Source organism: Macrotis lagotis, chromosome 5 (genome assembly GCF_037893015.1).
Source record: "Macrotis lagotis isolate mMagLag1 chromosome 5, bilby.v1.9.chrom.fasta, whole genome shotgun sequence".
Classification (NCBI taxonomy): Eukaryota; Metazoa; Chordata; class Mammalia; order Peramelemorphia; family Peramelidae; genus Macrotis; species Macrotis lagotis.
The window spans coordinates 137,804,871-137,823,636 of record NC_133662.1 but is presented as its reverse complement, the minus strand read 5'-3'; the positions used below and the strand labels follow the sequence as shown (position 1 = coordinate 137,823,636).

At 33.6% G+C, this 18,766-nt stretch overlaps 1 protein-coding gene across 2 annotated transcripts in view; it reads left to right on the top strand.

Moving 5' to 3' along the window:
- The window catches only part of ARHGAP18 (Rho GTPase activating protein 18), a 222,350-nt gene that overhangs the window by 185,602 nt on the left and 17,982 nt on the right, over positions 1-18,766 (top strand). For both annotated transcript variants that reach the window (XM_074187562.1, XM_074187563.1), the window contains 4 exons: positions 3,241-3,400; positions 6,634-6,716; positions 11,625-11,831; positions 15,263-15,409. In XM_074187562.1, the coding sequence (XP_074043663.1) occupies positions 3,241-3,400; positions 6,634-6,716; positions 11,625-11,831; positions 15,263-15,409 (597 nt within the window). The remainder of the gene's footprint in view (positions 1-3,240; positions 3,401-6,633; positions 6,717-11,624; positions 11,832-15,262; positions 15,410-18,766) is intronic.

Here is an 18,766-nt window from a genome sequence, read left to right as displayed (position 1 = left end):
AAGGACAATCTAAACCAAGTGTAATTTCCAGAAAGGCCAATTAAATGGATTCAGCTGGCTCAACCCATCCACTGCAGCCTCTTGTCACAAACCAAATTATGCAGCAGCTGGTCTTTTGTAAATATACGAAGATAGGATGCTAAGTGCTCAGTTGATTTTTTTTCCCCCTTCAATTCCTAACTGAAATTGTTTGCTAGCCTTGTTTCTTGTTTTGCGCCTACTTTTCTGAGTGAGGCTTTCTTTTTGAGAAATATTAAATTAGCATCAAGGAAAATAATTTTGTACTAAAACTAGCTTTGGATACATTTGACTGAAGTTACTCAACTGGTAGATAAAAGGGACACTGTAGAAATAGTTGGCCTAGATTTTAGCAAAATATTTGATGATCACTCTTTTACTCTTCTTGTGGACAGCATGAAGGAACCCTGGGCTAGAGAAAGTTATGTAGCTTTTCAAGTGGTTGAAGAGTTGAACAAAGAGCAGTTGTTAATAATCATTGGAAGGGTTTTTTCCCAATGCATCACTATAGAGAGATGAGTAGCACTCATGAATCACTCTAGGATGTTTAGTCTTATACTAGTTAGCTTTCTTTTTTTTAATCAATGACTTGCTTAGGATATTTGTAGATATTATGTAATTGGGAAGGGTAGATGATACATTGATTGGCAGAGTCAAGATTTAAGACATCCAGATAGCCTGGAACATTGGACCAACTTTAATAAGAGTTGATTAATAGCTAGATTCAATTTTGAGTGCAATATGACTAGATAGCATTTTTTCTGAAAAAAGATTTGGAATTTTAATGAGACTTGAAGCCTAATACAAATGAGTTCTGTCTGATATTGCAGCCATAAAAGTTATGCAGTCTTGGGTTTAGGGTGTCCAGAGCAGAGGAGTAAATGATAGTCCTATTTTATTCTTCTGGTCAGACTACTTCTAGAGTATTATATTCAGTTCTGACTGTCATATTTTAACAAGAGCATCAACAATATCCAGAAGATATAACCAAGATGGTAAAATACCTCAGTGTAGCACCATATGCATATTAATTGAAGGAACAGCAGCTGTTCATCCTGGAGAAGAACTTAGGAGAGACATAACTTCTTTCAAGTATTTAAAAGATTGTCACTTTGAAAGTTGGTTGAACTTTTTTCTGTTGTGTGTGTGTGTGTGTGTGTGTGTGTGTGTCTGTCTGTCTGTATAGGGGTTAAGATAGAGTTAAGTGACTTACCTGGGTTCATATAACTATTAAGTATCTGGAGTTGAATTTCACTCAACTCCTCTAGACTGCAGGGTCAATGCTCCATCCACTGCACCCTAGCTGCCCCTGTTTGATATCTCAAAAGTTGAACCAATGGGAAAAAATTTCAAGGAGCCCAGTTCAGTCTTGATTCTAAGAAAACACTTCCTAATATTAGAGCTATTGAAAAATAGACTAATTGCTCCCTTTTCTACATTCCTTCAAGTGAAGGCTACATGACCATTATTTTTTTCAAAATGTTTTAAAGAGGATTCCTGCTTTTAGATGCATTTGGATTCTCTTCTAACTCTGAGCTTCTGTAGATTACTTAAAATAATAAATAGAAGATGCAGTTATCTAATGACCTTTTTGTTGTCACAAATGTTCAACATTGTCTGTCTTAATTGGGTTCATGGCTTTAGTGACCAAAAAAGAAATTCAATTAACAGACATTCAGTGATAGGTGCTGGAGATTCACATATATTGAATGAAATAATCCTTCCTTTCAAGAAGTTAAGGAGTTACTGTATTCATTTTAAGTCTTATCTGATTTTTCCTGACCCCATTTGAAGCTATCTTGGCAAAGACACTAAAGTGGTTTGACATTTTTTCTCCAGATCATTTAACAAATGAGGAAACTGAGTCAAACAAGATTAGATGACTTTCTCAAGGTCACAAGCTAGTAAGTGTCAAATCAAATTTCAACTTGAGTCCTCTTAACTCTAGACCCAGCACTTTATCTACTGTGCCACTTGGCTGCCATTTAGGACCTTGGTATTCTGGAATCTACTGACATTCTAGAATATATTCCCTTAGGAGCTTGGTATTTTTTAAGAAACTGGTAACTGTTGAAATGAGTAGATTTATTATTAGTGGCATTATTAATAGTTAGAAACCAAAGTATCAAAATAGTTTTCAAGTTTATTTCATCAATGGGTTTGGAATAATTCAGCTAAATAGTTCTCATTCTTTTTTGGAACTAAATAATTAGTAAAAATAATCGATGACCTAAGGTTCAGTTCCTCTGTCACCTTTATAAAATCTCATTTGTCATATTATTTAGTTTTCCATTCATCTCTATTGAAAATTTTTATTAATCAGGATAGAAAATTCCTTGATGACTGAATATAAATGACTTGCTTAGGTTTGCATAGTGGTGAATGTCTGAGGCAGCATTTTGAGTCCAGGTCTTTCTGTCCATAAGGTGTTCACACAGTTCACACTACTCTTTACTGCCCCTCCATTACCTATTTTCCAGTGAATAATTTTTTTCATGTGTACTGACCAGAACTTAAAAAATGACCCTAAGGTATAAAGACTCATAATTTTCCAAGCAGGATTCTGGTTACTTATTTTTTTTAGAAGCCTAGTTAAAAATCTCCATTTTCTGCTCATGTTAGAAGTATGTTTAGTCAGTCAACACAATATTTATTAATATTAATTAATTAATTAATTAATGGCTCATCGGGTGCCAAATACTGTGTTTAGTGTTGGAGGTAGAAAGAAAAGTAAAATCTAGTGTTCCTGCTCTCAAAGAGATCACACTCTAATGGAGGAAACAATAATATTAATAATAGCAATGATAACAATAAAAAAAACCCTATGTACCAACAAGATATATGCAATATAAATGAGAAGGAATCTCAGGGAAGATGGTGGGATTTGACCTGAGTCTCAAGAGTTTAATTCAATATTTCTATATTCTATATTTCTATATTCTTTATTTCTTCTATTTTCCCCCTATATGCCTTTGTATGTACCATTTCTTTTACTAGAATGTCCCTTTCCCCATCATACTTTCCTGTTTAATTTTTTTAAGGATTAGCTTTAAGGACTTGATCTTGGTTTATTGATCTGACTGTTACGTGTTGGCATAGTTTGACACTTGTGGTGTTTTTAGGTTTCTACAACACAAATTGCCTAAGAGATGAGAAATACCCAGAGCTGTTAGCAGGACAAAACTTGGTTTTGGTGTTCATTTTTATTCTTGTGTCTTTCAGAACCTTTGCCAAGAACTGGAAGCAAAGTTCTATGAAGGGACTTTTAACTGGGAAAGTGTCAAGCAGCATGATGCTGCCAGCCTTTTGAAGCTTTTCATTCGAGAACTGCCTCAACCATTGCTCAGTCTAGAATATCTCAAAGCTTTTCAGGCTGTACAGAGTAAGTGGTATTCCTCCTGTTGATGCAGGTTTTGCAAATAGAAACCTCATGTTCTTGTGAGCAAGATCCTTTCACAATGAAATTCACATTTTATTTTTGTTGATTTTATCTTGGGTGAAAAAGGAATCAATAATATCTATTTGGTTAGAATTCTAGGGCAGCTAGGTGGAACAATGGATAGAGGCACCAGTCTTGGAGTCTGGAAGAACTGAGTTCAGATCCAACCACAGATACTAACTAACTTGGTGACCCTGGGCAGATCACTTAACCCTGTTTTCCTCATCTGTCAAATGAGCTTGTGAAAGCAATGACAAACTGCTTCAATAAATACCTTTTCTGAGAAAACTCCAAATGGAGTCACAAAGAGTTTGACGCAACTAAAAAAAATGACTGAAAGACAAAAGCATTCTTTTGCAAAAGAATGAATTATTTTTCTGTTCTGTACCCAAATAAATATGATCAGAAACAAATCATATGAATTACCCTTGAGATCTCTTTAGGTCCCAAGAATCTATTTGAAATCCTGGACCTAAACAAATAGATCTCAGTGAATCCAATTCAAATATTGGATTATTAGGACTTAAATAGAAAGCAAAGTTATTATACAAGCTTTCTTCCTGTTCGGACTGATAATGTGCTATTTAAGAAACACAGCACATTTGCGCATCGAAGAATTCCTGGCAATTTCGCATTTCTTTTATGATTGAATGAACTGCATAAGATGCCTATATTCTACTTCACTTTGCTGCCAAGTAGTCTAAGAAACATTTATTGGAGAAGTATATACACTGTGGGTTTAACAGCTACCATAAAAACAGTAAGCTTCATGAAAAAGTCTGCCAGATTGTCATGACTGATATACTTTTGAAATCAGCCTACCCAGGTCCAGATTTAGGCATTTTGTTTCTTCCTTCTTAGATGGGGGTCACCCTACTTGAAACCCTCATGTTTTTGTATTTACCAAATTCAGGAACTTTTGAGGTGGTGCTCATCATAACTCTCAAGTGCCTCTCCCCTGTCAACATCACGCTAATTATGGGATTGCCTACCTGTTGCTTCCATCTCCCCTGCAATCAGAGAATATCATATGGGGAGGGGCTCGTGGGAGTCAGTACTGACATCAGAAAGCTTTCTTGTCATATCCTTAAGCATGTGGTACTGTCTTGGAAATTTCTCTCCTCATTCAATTCACCAAAAATTTATTATGTGACCAATAGGGTTGTGGTACTATGCCAGGATTTGGAGGAAGATTACAGAGTTTGAATAAAACAGTTCTTTCTGAACTAGTCTAGTAAACCTCATACTACATTAATAAAATCTATAATGTGAAATAATACATAAAAAAGAGATAAAAGAATTGTAGAGAAAATGAAGGTTGTTACTGAATGGGAGGAGCCTATTCTTAGAAGATAGCACATTTTTAAGCTGATTCTTTAAAAAATGGGCAGAAATAAATAGGAAAGCATGTTGGAGGAGGGGACATTCCAGATGTAGGAAATGATACATTCAATGGCATGTAGGGAAGAGAAGTACAGGGAAAAATGAAAAGTCCAATTTATCCAGGTTATAGAATATATAGAGGAGAAATAGTGCAAGATAAAACTGGCAAAATAGATACTGTCAGTTTATGGAAAACCTTGGATGAGATGTGAAATCATTCGAACATTCTTCCAAAGGAATTGAGAAGCTACCTAAAAGTTGTTCTTTGAGCAGTAATAGAAGGAGAGGCCTTGAAACCATATGAAGTATACATTGGCTGGGATTTAAAATTATTGTGAAAGGAGAGAGAAGGTAGAAATGCCAGTTAGGAAAATATGCAATAGTCCAAACTGGTGGTAGTTAAAATCTGTATTAGTGTAGTGGCATAATCCCCAAGAGCACTTGAATATAGGAATAAGATAGGAGGGAAAAGGGATTAGATCTCTTATCCCTCCAGACTAGGAAGAATCTCCCTTCCCAAAGAGGTCAGCAAGCTCTTTGCAACTTTGAGTCTTAAAGAGTGCCTAGAGCATTGAAAATATATAGGTCCAGGGTCACCCATCCAAGTTTCTATAAGAGATACATCCAGTCCATTTTTACCCTGAGGCAGGCTTTCCATCCATTTTGCTATGATGTTTCTTTACAATAAGACTCTTTAAATTAGTGCATTTTTAAAAAGTATTTTGGGTTTACTGTATGTATATATTTATACATGTGTCTATATGTATACATAAATATACATATGTGCTTATTATGTATATATAGAGAGGCAAATATATCTATTTCCGGTATATACAAACATATATATATGAATAATGCTATTTATATGTTTGAAAGATGTTATTTAGGACACACCTGTATTTATTTTGTAATAGCCTTTTATTGTACCATCATTAATCATTCTGCATCATCATGTTGTAAAATTCTGCATAACTATGATTTGCTGGGTTATATTTAGTGAAAATCCAAGTTCAGACATTAGTCAGCTTGTTCCTGCCATGTTCCTTATGCAATTAATATTGTTAGTGGGTACCTCCAGTCCCAGGGTCATCTAACATTGTACTTTCATGGAACTAATGTTGTTAGATGAGCCTGCTTTTGTAGCTCAGTGGTCTCAGTCATGAATATAAACATCTTTGAAATGGTTTGGACATCAAGGCAGAAAATGATCAGTATTCTCCCTCATGCTGCTTCTCTGCCTTCTCTTGCTTTACCAAGACTTTTTATCCTTGTAATGGACCTGCTGTGTTGAACTTGATGGAATTAGGATGTTCTTTTATGATTTGGCCTTAAAACAAACAGGTGAGTGTTGGTCTGTCCTGGTCTTCAAAAATCTTTCATAGTTTGAATTATAAAATTTAATTACCAAACTGTTAAATTGGGATTTCCCCCCATGAGAAAGACACTCCCTGTGCCAGATGGAAAAAAAGGGTTTAATTCCAATGTTGTTTTATGGTATGTCACTCTCACATAACCTAGATGCCTGAAAAAATCACTGTGATGTGTCTTGAAGCATAAGGCATTAAAGTCATATGCTAACAGTTGGAAGTGAGCATCCAATGTGAGGGGAAGCTCTGCAGAAGCAGCTGCATTTACTCATTCACTCACAGACATACTCTCCAAACAAGTATTGCTGCTCACTTGTTTGGCGCTGTACATTCTCAATTGATGTTTGACCTAAAATAATCATTAACTTTTGTTTTCAATAAGAAAAAATAAAATTTAGAGCTTAGACCTATTTCTTCTCTTGACAGATCTTCCATCCAAGAAACACCAACTCCAGGCTCTGAATCTTCTTATCATTCTTCTGCCTGAGACCAATAGGAACACCCTCAAGGTCAGATGGGTTGATTGTTATGGAAATTTCTAATTTCTTGAACTAAGACTTTTGCACTAGTTGTTGAGATCAGAGAGAAAAGTAAAATAACCACTGTTCTCAAAATATCTTTACATATTTTCAGGGAATATAACATGAATACAGAGAGGTAGTCACATGATAATAACAAGGTAATTTTGGCAAATTAAGTTAGAGAATATTTCTTGTTGCCTTTTTTTTAAATGCTAATATAGTAGGTCCTTTCGCAAAGATGGAAGATAAAATGTAGCTTATAAATCAATACTTTTCTTAGAAGTTTCACTTGAAAATGAATCCTACTGCTCAGTCAATTAGGAAATTACAATTGTCTTCAGCTGACATGAAATCATTGATTTCAAGGACAAGTGGCTGAGTTTGAAATGAAAGTGTCACTTGAGTTGGGTTTATTTTGGTTTTTCAGAACTAAACATTTTTCTTGTCCAAATGATAATCTAGTACAAGCAAAATGTAGTATTTCTTTTTTGCAACTTAAAATCATATTTTTTAAAACATTTTCTATCTGATCCATATCATCATCTTCAAAGTGAAACAATGTCTTTCTATTGTAGTTAAATGATAAAAAATATTATTTATTTTTCTAATTTTGTTTGTGACCGCCAGGCAATCAATAACCTATGGTTTTTCCCTCCTGACCTTTTCCTCCTCCTATGGTCAAAAAAACAAGACAACAAAAGTATGTAGAAAGTAGCATTAAGGGGTCAGCTAAATGGAGCATTGAATAGAGCCTGTGGAGTTATGAGGACTTGAGCTCAAATTCGGCCTCAGACAATAATTATCTAGCTGTGTGGCCTTGGGCAAGTCACTTTAGCCCCATTGCCTTGCAAAAAAAAACTAAAAAAAAGAGAAAGTAACATTAAAATTGTTAGATTTAGCATTAGAAGAATTAAAATTTTTTTTAGGTTTTTTTTTTTGCAAGGCAGTGGGATTAAGTGATTTGTCCAAGGTCACACAGCTAGTAATTAGTAAGTGTCTGAGGCTGGATTTGAACTCAGGTCCTCCTGACTCCAGGGCCAGTCCTCTATCACTGTGCCACCTAGCTGCCCCTAGAAGCATTTTTAATATGTATGTGAACCTTTGTTTTAATATTTGAAGAACAGAAAAAACAGGGAGTTTAAGATAGGAAAATTACTATTTTTTTCTTCCCTCTTTATCCATTCTATTCCTTGCCTCAATCTTTACTCAATATCTTGCAAATATTTTATATACATACACACACGAAGACACATATGTGAAACATAATCCAATTATGGAAAATTAAAGGAAGCTGTATCATCACCAAGTAAATCCAAGGAATTTTTTTCCTTTTATTGACTAACATGACTTTTCAAGACCATGCAAATTTTAGTTGTGTAAGTGGTAGGCCTGTTGTACTGATGAAATAAACATGAATATTCAACTTCTGTGAGTGACCCAGTGTCATGATTAGAGCCTAGATTTTTTTTTAACTTACAAATCCAGAGCTCTTTCCATTCCACCCTGACTTGAGTGCTTTTTTGTTTTGAAGTAACTTCATTAGAGGCAGCATTATTTGGAATCAGAAAGACTTGGGTTCAAATCCCATCCCATGGGTACATGATCCTGGTCCTGTCTCTTATCTGCAAAATGAAGAGATTCAACCTAATTGGATTTATCTCAGCTCTTTATTTGTGATCCAATGAGCCTATGAATTTAACTCCAAATGAGAACTTTTGGAAATATTTTGAGTAATGGCAGCATTATGGGAATGTCTTCAAATTCTGTGGCAAATGCTTTTTTTGAATATGCTTAGAGTGACAAATTTTCATCTTTCTGCAGGGATTTGTTTGTTTTTGACTTATAGCCATTTGAATTTAATCTAGATGAGAAATTCTTCCCTCAACCCCTTTTTTAAAAATTTAATTCTTGAAATGCACTCTCATATCACTGCCTTCTCATAATATCTTTGACTTCTCTTTTTACTTGAAATTATTTTGTATTATGTACATATTTATCCCCTGGTAGATTATAAGATCCTTAATTGTAGGAAATTTTTATTTTCTTGATATTGCCCATTACCTAATAACAAACCATAGTTTATAGTAGGTGCTTAAATGTTTGTTAAATTAGATTGAACCGGAGCCATAAAATAATGACTCATTTTCTTCTTTATATGTAAACTACTGTATTGATTGCATTATTATTTTTATTTTTTGTCAGATAAGAAAGTAGTAACAGGTCCATGAAACTGAACAGAAATAAGGTCAGGGGCCTTAGCATGGTAATACTACATTATTTTCGATAAGATAGAAGGGAGAAGTGGGTTTTGGATGTTGTTTTTATTCCCTTTGAATAATCCTGTTGGGTACTGGGTCACCTCATTATTAGTGGCATTGCTAGTAGACAAGGTGTTAGAATAAGAATTGTCACAATAAGAGTTGAATTAATTATTTTCTTTATATCTCAGTTATTTGGAGGATTAATTGGTTAAAAAAATTCAATGAGAATACTTGTATTCCAAAATAACCTTTTTTTTTTTCAAGTTAAAAAATATTTTGTTATAGAACACCACAGTTCATCTTACAAGTTCATCAGCTTGGAAGTTTGCAAAATAACCCAAGTTAAGACAGGTTATAAACTGACAACATAATAGGGAGAGTCCCCCCTCCTCCCTACTGGGGAAAAAAAGAAATTTTGACTGAAGAAAATACCATTAAATGTTTACTTAGATACCTATGATGTCAGTTGATGACATGTCATTTCATGTCATGTCCTACTAAGCTGGAAATATCTTGAATACAGAGACAACTATAAACTGTACGTTTATTGTCAAAAACCCAGAATAACCAACTTCAGAGAGTTTCACTACTAGAGGGTTAGCTACCTGGAGCTTTTGTTTTTTACTGCAATTGAGAAGACAAGATGATCATGATGATAATGATAACAGCAGCAACAGCACTGATATAGCTATAAGGCATAGTAGATAGAAGGTTGGATTCAGAAGGACTTGAGTTCAAATCCAACCTCATTCACTTACTAGCTATGTGACTCAGGCAAGTTACTTAACCCTAGTTTGCCTTACTTTCCTCATCTGTAAAATGAACTGGAGTAGGAAATGACAAACTACTCTGGTATCTTTGCCCAGAAAATCTCAAATGGGGTTATAGAGTGTTAGGTCTAACTAATGGACTAAATAACAACATCACACACACACACACACACACACACACACACACACACACACACACAGCTATATATAAAGAGCTTATTGTTTGCCTGACATGGGTTAGGACCTTTTTAATTATTACCTCATTTTATGCTCACAATAACCCTGAGAAGTGGATGTTATTATTATCCTCATTTTACAGATATGGAAGCTAAGATGAACAGGGATTTAGTGATTTGCTCATGGTCTCACAGCTGGTCTTCCTGAATGTATACCAGAATATCAGTGGGTTGTGTTATTTGTTGAAGCAGGAAGTTGCCACATGTGTGAAATAACAGATTTGTGTAATAATGCTGTATGTTTCCCTTTGAGTTGGTTTAAATTTTCAAGGAGTACATACATATCACAATTAAAACTAGTGTAGCAATTAACTTGTTATTTTATGACAATGAAGAAACTAATAACCTGATTTTAGTTCTTTTTAGATAATAGGAAAATATTTTTCCAAATATTAGCATTGAAACATTTTGGGATGATTTGGATTTGATTTCTCATGCTTAGATCAACTTAGATAAACTTGCCTGGAGTTACATCCCAGATATGCATCTATTCCCCTGTTAGAAATGAAGAATATATACTCTATGGTCTTTTTTCCATAGCATTGTAGAATACATAATAGAAAATCATGATTTGGCATACATAAATTTGTTCTAAGTATGTTTGTGTTAAGTTGTATTTTTGTTGAATGTTGAAATAAAGTTGGCTATGATTGGTCTGGCATTCTTGAGAAGGACATTGAGTTGAATATGAATATATGATTCTTAATGTTAGTCTTTTCTTAAAGTTAACTCTTTTAAGAAAATAATGCTAAGGCCCTTAATTTATGACCTTATTTCTGAGTAGGATCATATTAAAGAAATGTTAAAATGTTTCTTGGTATGTAGTATGCATGATTTATAGGTTTTTTTATTTTATTGTTACTAAGAAAGATAAGGGGTGAGATTGGTGCCAAATAGTTGAACACTATAAGTGTAGGAATCTTAGCTGACTTTTTTCTCCCTTTTCTCCTTTCCTCTTCCCCTTCAAAATCAATCACCATAAAAACTTCTAATTTTCAATTCACTAAGGTTAATACCTGAATGGAAACTCACTAGGGATGCCATGGCTTAACTGAAAAAGCTGTGGGGTTAGTCAGTCCACTGAATTTCAGTCATGATTCTGACCCTTAGTAGTAGGGTTACCTTGGACCATGTGTAAGATGAGTGGAGTTGAATAAGATGATTATCAAAAGTCTTTGCCTTCTCTAAATCCCATGATTCTTTTGACTTAGGTCAAGGATGAGAGAGAGGGCAAAGTGGGAGAGAATATAAGAATCAGCTCTGCCACTTAAAACCAGACCCTCCCCACCACCTTGGTGGTTTCAATATAAACAGAAGCATATTTAAGGGGAAAAGGACAGAGGTTAGAATAGCAAATGTAAATGAAATGTAGAATATCAGAATGCTGATAGGTTCAATCAATTAACCAACATTTATTAAGTGTATTCTTTGGGGAAGTTCTGAGAATGCAGAGAGAAAAATGAAACAGCCCTTTCCCTCCAGGGGCTGACATACTATCATAGGTTTGTTATTGCCTACTGACTTTTGTTTCATGAAATGTATTTTTAAAATTATAATCCTCTTACCGCTGTGTTCTCATCCTTTGTCTTCCTGTGTAAGACAAATTTAAGAATGTGATTTCTATTTCAGGCACTGCTTGAATTCCTTCAAAGAGTAATAGACAATAGAGAAAAAAATAAAATGACCTCAAGGAATGTGGCCATGGTTATGGCCCCCAATCTCTTTATGTACCCTGGAATGAGCATCAAGCCCAATGAACAAGGCGAATTTGTGATGGCTGCTGGGACAGCCCATGTAATGCATTCCTTAATTAAATACCAGAAACTTCTTTGGACGGTGAGTATATACACCTTTATATACCATCACACAGGATCAAAACAATAGTTTTACACTAATTTTGTAAAATTATTTTTAAAATGTAGAAATATGAGATAGATTAGATTTGTTCCCCATACATAACAATGATTGAGAGTTATGAGCTCAGAGAACAAGAACAAACACATGAGTATGTCTACAATGAAAAAATCCACAAGACAGTTCATGTCTTATCATGGGATAAACATTTAATAATCATAGGATTGGGGATCCTTAGACCCAGATGGATCTTCGAAGACCATTTGGTTTAAATATCTTAGTTTGGCAAAGCAGAAAATATTTTAGATATGGAGTTTGTGGACCTGCGTTTAAATCCCAACTCTGTTAACTTACTACTTGGACAAATTCCTTAATCTTTTGTGGTAGCTAGGTAGTTCATTGGATAGAGCATGGGATCTAGCATCAAGAAAACCTGAATTTGAATCCAGCCTTAGACACTTATTAACTATAAGACCCTAGCTTCTGTCTGCCTCAGTTTCCTCATTTATAAGCTGGGGATAAGAACAGCACTTACCCCCTAGGGTTTTTGTGAGGATCAAAGGACATCATATTTGTAAAGTACTTCATGAACATGAAAGCACTATATAAATACTTGCTATTATTAATAATAATGATCTCAATTTATAGATAAAATATTGAGGCTTTATCAGTCAGCATGATAGGTGAAATTTGAACCTGTCTACTTATTCCAGAGGTAACTTTTACCATGTAACTCTAAGGCTGAAAACCAGGTGAGAGGAGCAACATGACATAATGGGCAGAGAGCTCACCTGCAAGTCAGGAAGATGTGAGATCAAATCTGTCTCCAACTTGTGTCTGTGGGACCCCGAGCACAGTGCTCTCAGTTCTCTGAGACTGTAAGAAAAGAAGGTTCCTTAACTTTCTTCACCACAAAATTAACAGGTCTAGCATTTTATCTCTTGTATCTGCAAAGGAACCATATAGTCACTTGATGTTATCCAAAACAAAGCATTTTTTTGTGATGCAAGGGAAAGAACATTAGTCAGTGTGGTCTTAAAGTCCTGTAATGTAATTCAATTTCTGTCAAGCACTAGTTAGTTTCATGACTTTAGTCAAGTCTCTTTTTCTGTGACTTTCACTTTCTTTCAATGTTAAATTAGGAAGATGGACTATAAGTATTCCTTCCAGCTCAGATATCTTGTAAGTTCTGTCACAATTCCAACAAACTTGATGACAAGGTTTTTCCCTTCTCTCTCCATTCCAGAGCCTTTCAGGATTTTGTCTAGTAGGAGATCAAGTCAAATAATTCAAGGCTATTTTTCCTGGAATGCCTTGCCTTAAGGAATATTCAAATTTTATACACTTTTTCTTTATTAGGAGGCAGCAGTGCTCTCTTTTTTCTTCTTTTTCTTTCTGTCCAGAACTTTATGACATATATTAAGATAGACAACATGTAGAATTCATCCATCAGCATATTCACCTTGAACAGAAGATATATATGGACAAGGAATTGGGCTCAGTATTAAACCAAAGGAAGAGAGTGGACTGGAATGCCTTTGGGAAATTGTAAAATTTCTTTAATGAACTTACATTTTTAGTGTCAGAAATCAGAGTCTATATTTTTAATAGCAGTCTTCTACCAGATATGACCATCTTCAAAAAAATGCTAAATAAGATTCACGTTAAGAGCAGTGAAAAATAGGTGTGATTAGGTTGTAAATATGTTAGGAAAGAAGACCTCAAATATACAGGATATTAACAATATATGATTGAAAAAAGAAGATAGGTTGATCACATGATTAATGACAAGGAATAATAAGTATACTTGTGAGATCAGGAGAAATTGAGATAAGTCCCCAGGAACTGAGGTGGACTGCCAGGGTGAATTCATAGGAGGATATGAAGAAGAGTCCCCATGGATAGGTGGTAGTCTTTATTACTGCAAGGAGTATTTACACTACTAAGATCAGAGATCCATTTGATTTTGAAAACTTTGTTTTCAAAAAGTTTTTGAATACTTGGCAGGTAGACTCCCAGGTATTTTATATTGTCTGAGGTTACTTTGAATGGGATTTCTCTTTCTAGCTCTTTCTGCTGTATCTTGCTATTCATATATAGATATGTTGAGGATTTATGAGGTTTTATTTTATATCCTGTGACTTTGCTAAAGCAGTTAATTATTTCTAGTAGGTTTTTAGATGATTTGGGGGGATTCTGTAGATGTACCATCCTGTCATCTGCAAAGAGTGAGAGTTTTGTCTTTTCCTTACCAATTCTAATTCCTTCAATTTCTTTTTCTTCTCTTATTGCTGATGCTAACATTTCTAAAACGATATTGAATAGTAGTGGTGATAATGGGTGCATCCTTGTTTCACCCCTGATCTTATTGGGAATGCCTCTAGCCTCTCCCCAATGCATATAATGCTTGTTGATGGTTTCAGATAGATACACTTATTATTCTAAGGAACAATCCATTTATTCCTAGGCTCTCTAGTGTTTTTAGTAGGAACGGGTGCTGTATTTTATCAAAAGCCTTTTTAGTATCTATTAATATAATCATGATTTCTGATAGGTTTGTTATTGATATTGTTAATTATACTTAACAGTTTTCCTAATATTGAACCAATCCTGCATTCCTGGGATAGATCCTACTTGGTGATAATGTATTATACTAGTGATAACTTGTTGTAATTGTTTTGCTAAGATTTTACCTTTCAATAGCAGTCTAAATTTTTTTGCTAAGATTTTACCTTTCAATAGCAGTCTAAATTTTTTTTACTACTAAGCTATTTTTATTATAACTTTCTCTCTACATTATGAATTTATTATTTCTTTTGTTATATACTATTATAATGTACTAATATAATGAAAATGTAATAAATCCTATAGTTTCATTCATCAAAACTGACTCTTTTTGACAATTTTTTATTGACCCCTTGAGAAGAAGGGTCACTGACTTCAGGTCTTATGAAACAATTATTTACTGCAATTCACTTAAATAATTCTGAAAAATCCTAAAATTGTATTATTTATTTAAAGTAAAAACTCATTTATATAGTACTTAAAGGTTCAGAAAGTATTTTACAGTAAAATTGGCAGAGAGGTGCTATTTTTACCCTCATTTTATGGTTGAGGAAACTGAGTCTTAGACTATTATTAATGGCTTATTCAGACTCAAAACAACTTAATAAAATACCCATGGCAGAATTCTCACTTAAGTCTTCTGACTCCAATTCAAGTGTTGTTTTGTCAAAAATTTGTTACTATATTTTAATTTTTTTATTCTAAAAATTTTGCCAGTGTTGCTTGCTTATATAACATCATAAATGTCTGAAATAACCACCAAAACCCACCAAAATAAATTCGATTTAAATTATTTAACTGCAAAATGTGTTATAGATAAAAAAAATCATCATTTTGTTTCTTCTTAGATTCCTAAATTTATTGTGAACCAAGTGAGGAAGCATAACAGCAAAAACCATAAAAAAGACAAAAAAGACAAAGCTGTGAAGAAACTACTTAAGAAGATGGCTTATGACCGAGAAAAGTATGAAAAACAAGACAAAAATCCAAGTGATGTAAGTGAATGACTATACTCCAGAGTGCATAAATATATTTAAATTGTTTTTCATGTGATTTATAGAAACATTGCCTTTTTAAATGGAGATTATAGCCAAAAAAAGTCAATCTTTTGTTCCATTAATAAATGAAGGGATTTTTGTCAAGCAATATATATATATATATATATATATATATATATATATATATATATATATATATATATATGCAAATAATTAAAGATCTTTGATTTTTTAAATTAGCATGGTTAGCAGGACACACAAGTTTTCAATAATAGATTGTCCCATCATAATTGGAAATATCACAGGACTTTTTAATAGTAAAATTGAAATGAAAAATGTATTTTTATTTTTTCTTGGCTAGAAGAGAAGAAAGAATTCAAAGACATAGTAAAGTCTAGACCAGAAGATAGAGTAAAAATGAATTTTCTTGATTAAAGCAAAAAATAGTCTCAAATAGATTGCAGTCAATCAAAGATGAAACACTGAATGAGTGTTTTAGTTTGAGGGAGAATAGTGTGTTTCAAAAGAGTTAAATTGAAAAGATGAATAAGATTTTACTTTATTTTAAAGGACAAATATTTATGGGTCTTATACCTGTTCAGTAGTTTTCTATATCAGCTAAGCAGACATTCCAGTACATTAAATAACTGGGATTGAAAATAATGAAAGGTTTCTATAAAATAATATTTGTCTAGCTAGTAATACGAAAATGCGAGATCATGAAGTCAAATGTTTCCATTGTTCTGTTTACCAAGAACCCCATCTTTTTCTGTAACCATGTTTAGTCAAGTAGTGACATCTTGTGGGTAGATGTGGAAATACAACGACTTTCCATTGGATTTTTTTTCCTCCAACTTTTTCTTTTAGACGAATTAGACACTTATTTTTCATTATAGCCAAAATTTCTCTTCATGTTAATATTTTTAGGGGCCATACTATAATATTCAGGATCAAAAAAGATAACCTTTTTTAATGGGAATTTTTGGGATACTGTGAAATTCTGTGAAATACATCTGCTTGCCTTCTTATGAGCAGAAAAGACATAAATCTAGATGTATAAATCTAAAATTACTTCAAAGGAATTAAAATCTTTCTGTGTTCAAAGGTCTTTTACTTTTCTCTTATATGATTTCATGACATCTTTGAAATTTAGAGCACTTGTATTGTTATTCCCAGATTATACCCAGAAAAATTAATTAAATCCTTTTAATTGTAATCCTTTGTTTCAAAAAAAACCCCCAAAATCCCAAGTTCCTCTTTTCTTTATGAAATGTGATATCATTCACTATTTCTTACCTTGAGTATAATATAACTTATTTATTCCCATTTATACCTTATTCACACTTCCACGTTATGTGTTAATTAGATAGACAGTGAGTTGAAGTTTACCTCTGAAGTATCTGTTAAGAAATGGCTCACTAGACTGTATTGTTTGGAACACTTTTATTCTACTTAATAGGAAAAACTTTTGAAAGAACTACAGCACATTAATTATTTGCATATAAATATGACTACTGCTAAATACTAATGAATCTTTTCTTTTCATTCAAGCAGGCCCTGGGGGAAGAAATAGTGTATTAGAAATAATAAAACCATATACCATTAAAATATTTTATAGCTCATATTGACCTTATCTTAAATTGGAATTTGTGGGGCATTAATAAGAGAGAAACTTACTAATTTTCACTTTCTTTTTCTACTAAATGTGGAGAAAGGGCTATTGAAGTCCTAGTTGATGTCTATATAAACATTCTATGGTTTTAAAACTACATTAGTTTATATAAGAGAAAGTACATTAGAAAATGACTACAATTTTCTGAATAAAGTACTGCCAATGTAGTTAATCATAGACTTGTTCAGTGTTAAAACTGGATTTTACCTGAAAAATTCTGAAGCCCCTAAACCCTCATTTTATATGTGAAGACCTGTGAATTTATTTGACTTGCCTAAATTAACTCTGCTAGCTGCTGGGAGCAAGGCTAGTGGAACCTTGGTATATTCTTGGAGTTTGCTGGTCCTTGCAACTGCCAATAATTCCATAGCTTGGCACAGATCAGGTTGGGCATTGCAGGGTTGGGACAGTGCATTCTGGATTGTTTGTAGCTGTGGTTGCATTTCTTTAGCCACAACTCCCTTTAAAATGTAGGCTCTGGTTTCATTTAACAACCTTTTTGACCCATGAATGTAGTGGAAGGTATTGTTTCACGCATCTGCTTTAGCTCCTGGAAGAGAGTCAGGAGTTATTTGGGAACCCCATATGGAAAATCCAATTATATTATCAAGCATCAAATCTTGTTTCTTTTTTAAAGCATTTTAAAGGTTTCTTTTTGTTTTTGCACATATGATATTTTAATGATATAAAATATCAACAACTCATTTTTAAATTGCAGAGTAAAAATTAAAGGCATTTGGGTAATAAAGGAACAAATTATAATTTTCACTTTTGCTCTCTTGGCCCCCTCCCTATCATCTTCCATTTTAGTTTAGGCATTATTGAAATGCCTTCCTTTAGCTGTAAAATATGGTGCTACATCTGGCCTTGTTCTTGGAAAACTCTTATTTCCAATTTTCTCACTAGCTTGTCTAATCATCTTTTGCCTTATTGAGGAAGGAAAAAAAACCATTAAGTTCATCACAGGCTTCAACTTTACACATTAAAATTAGGTTTTTAAAAGGATTTTATGGAAATAATATTTGATCTTCTAAGAGTTAATATTTTCTAATACATGACATTGATCCAAACCTATAAAGAGAAAAAAAAATCTGAGCAAGGCAGTTTTACTGCTTTACCCATTGAGCACCTAATGAGGGAAGATTTGGATTGCTGTTTACTTAGCAGCATAATAAGAAATGAAGTCAGATTTTTAAGCTCCCCTTTAGATCAGTATGTAGACCACATGAGGGCCATGTGAAAACATTTTCTCCATTACAATATTATTTACATGTTTAAGAAATTAACTGTAAAATTTTATAAAGGCTGTTAAATCCTTTACTCTAAATGATGTTTAATGGCTAGTCAGTCAGGGAGGTTGGTTCTTCTGGATGACTTTCTATATAAGCTCAGCTCTGAAACGTAAAATTTCCAAGTATAGTGGTTTGGGTTGTGGCAGTAGCAGCAAGTGGCCAGCAAGTTTCCAAGGGATGATATGTGCTGAGTCAGCAATGATTGTTCCACAGGTTGAGGGCAGATCCTGAGCACCACCATAATGAATAGGAATGGTTTGTCTTTCCAAACTTTGGCTGCTTGATCTTATTACTATACTATATAGTGTTTGGCTTTTATATACCTTGATGGAAGAGCTTAAGAGTAGTTAGCATAGATATATACAGACCTGACATTGGACATTATTTATA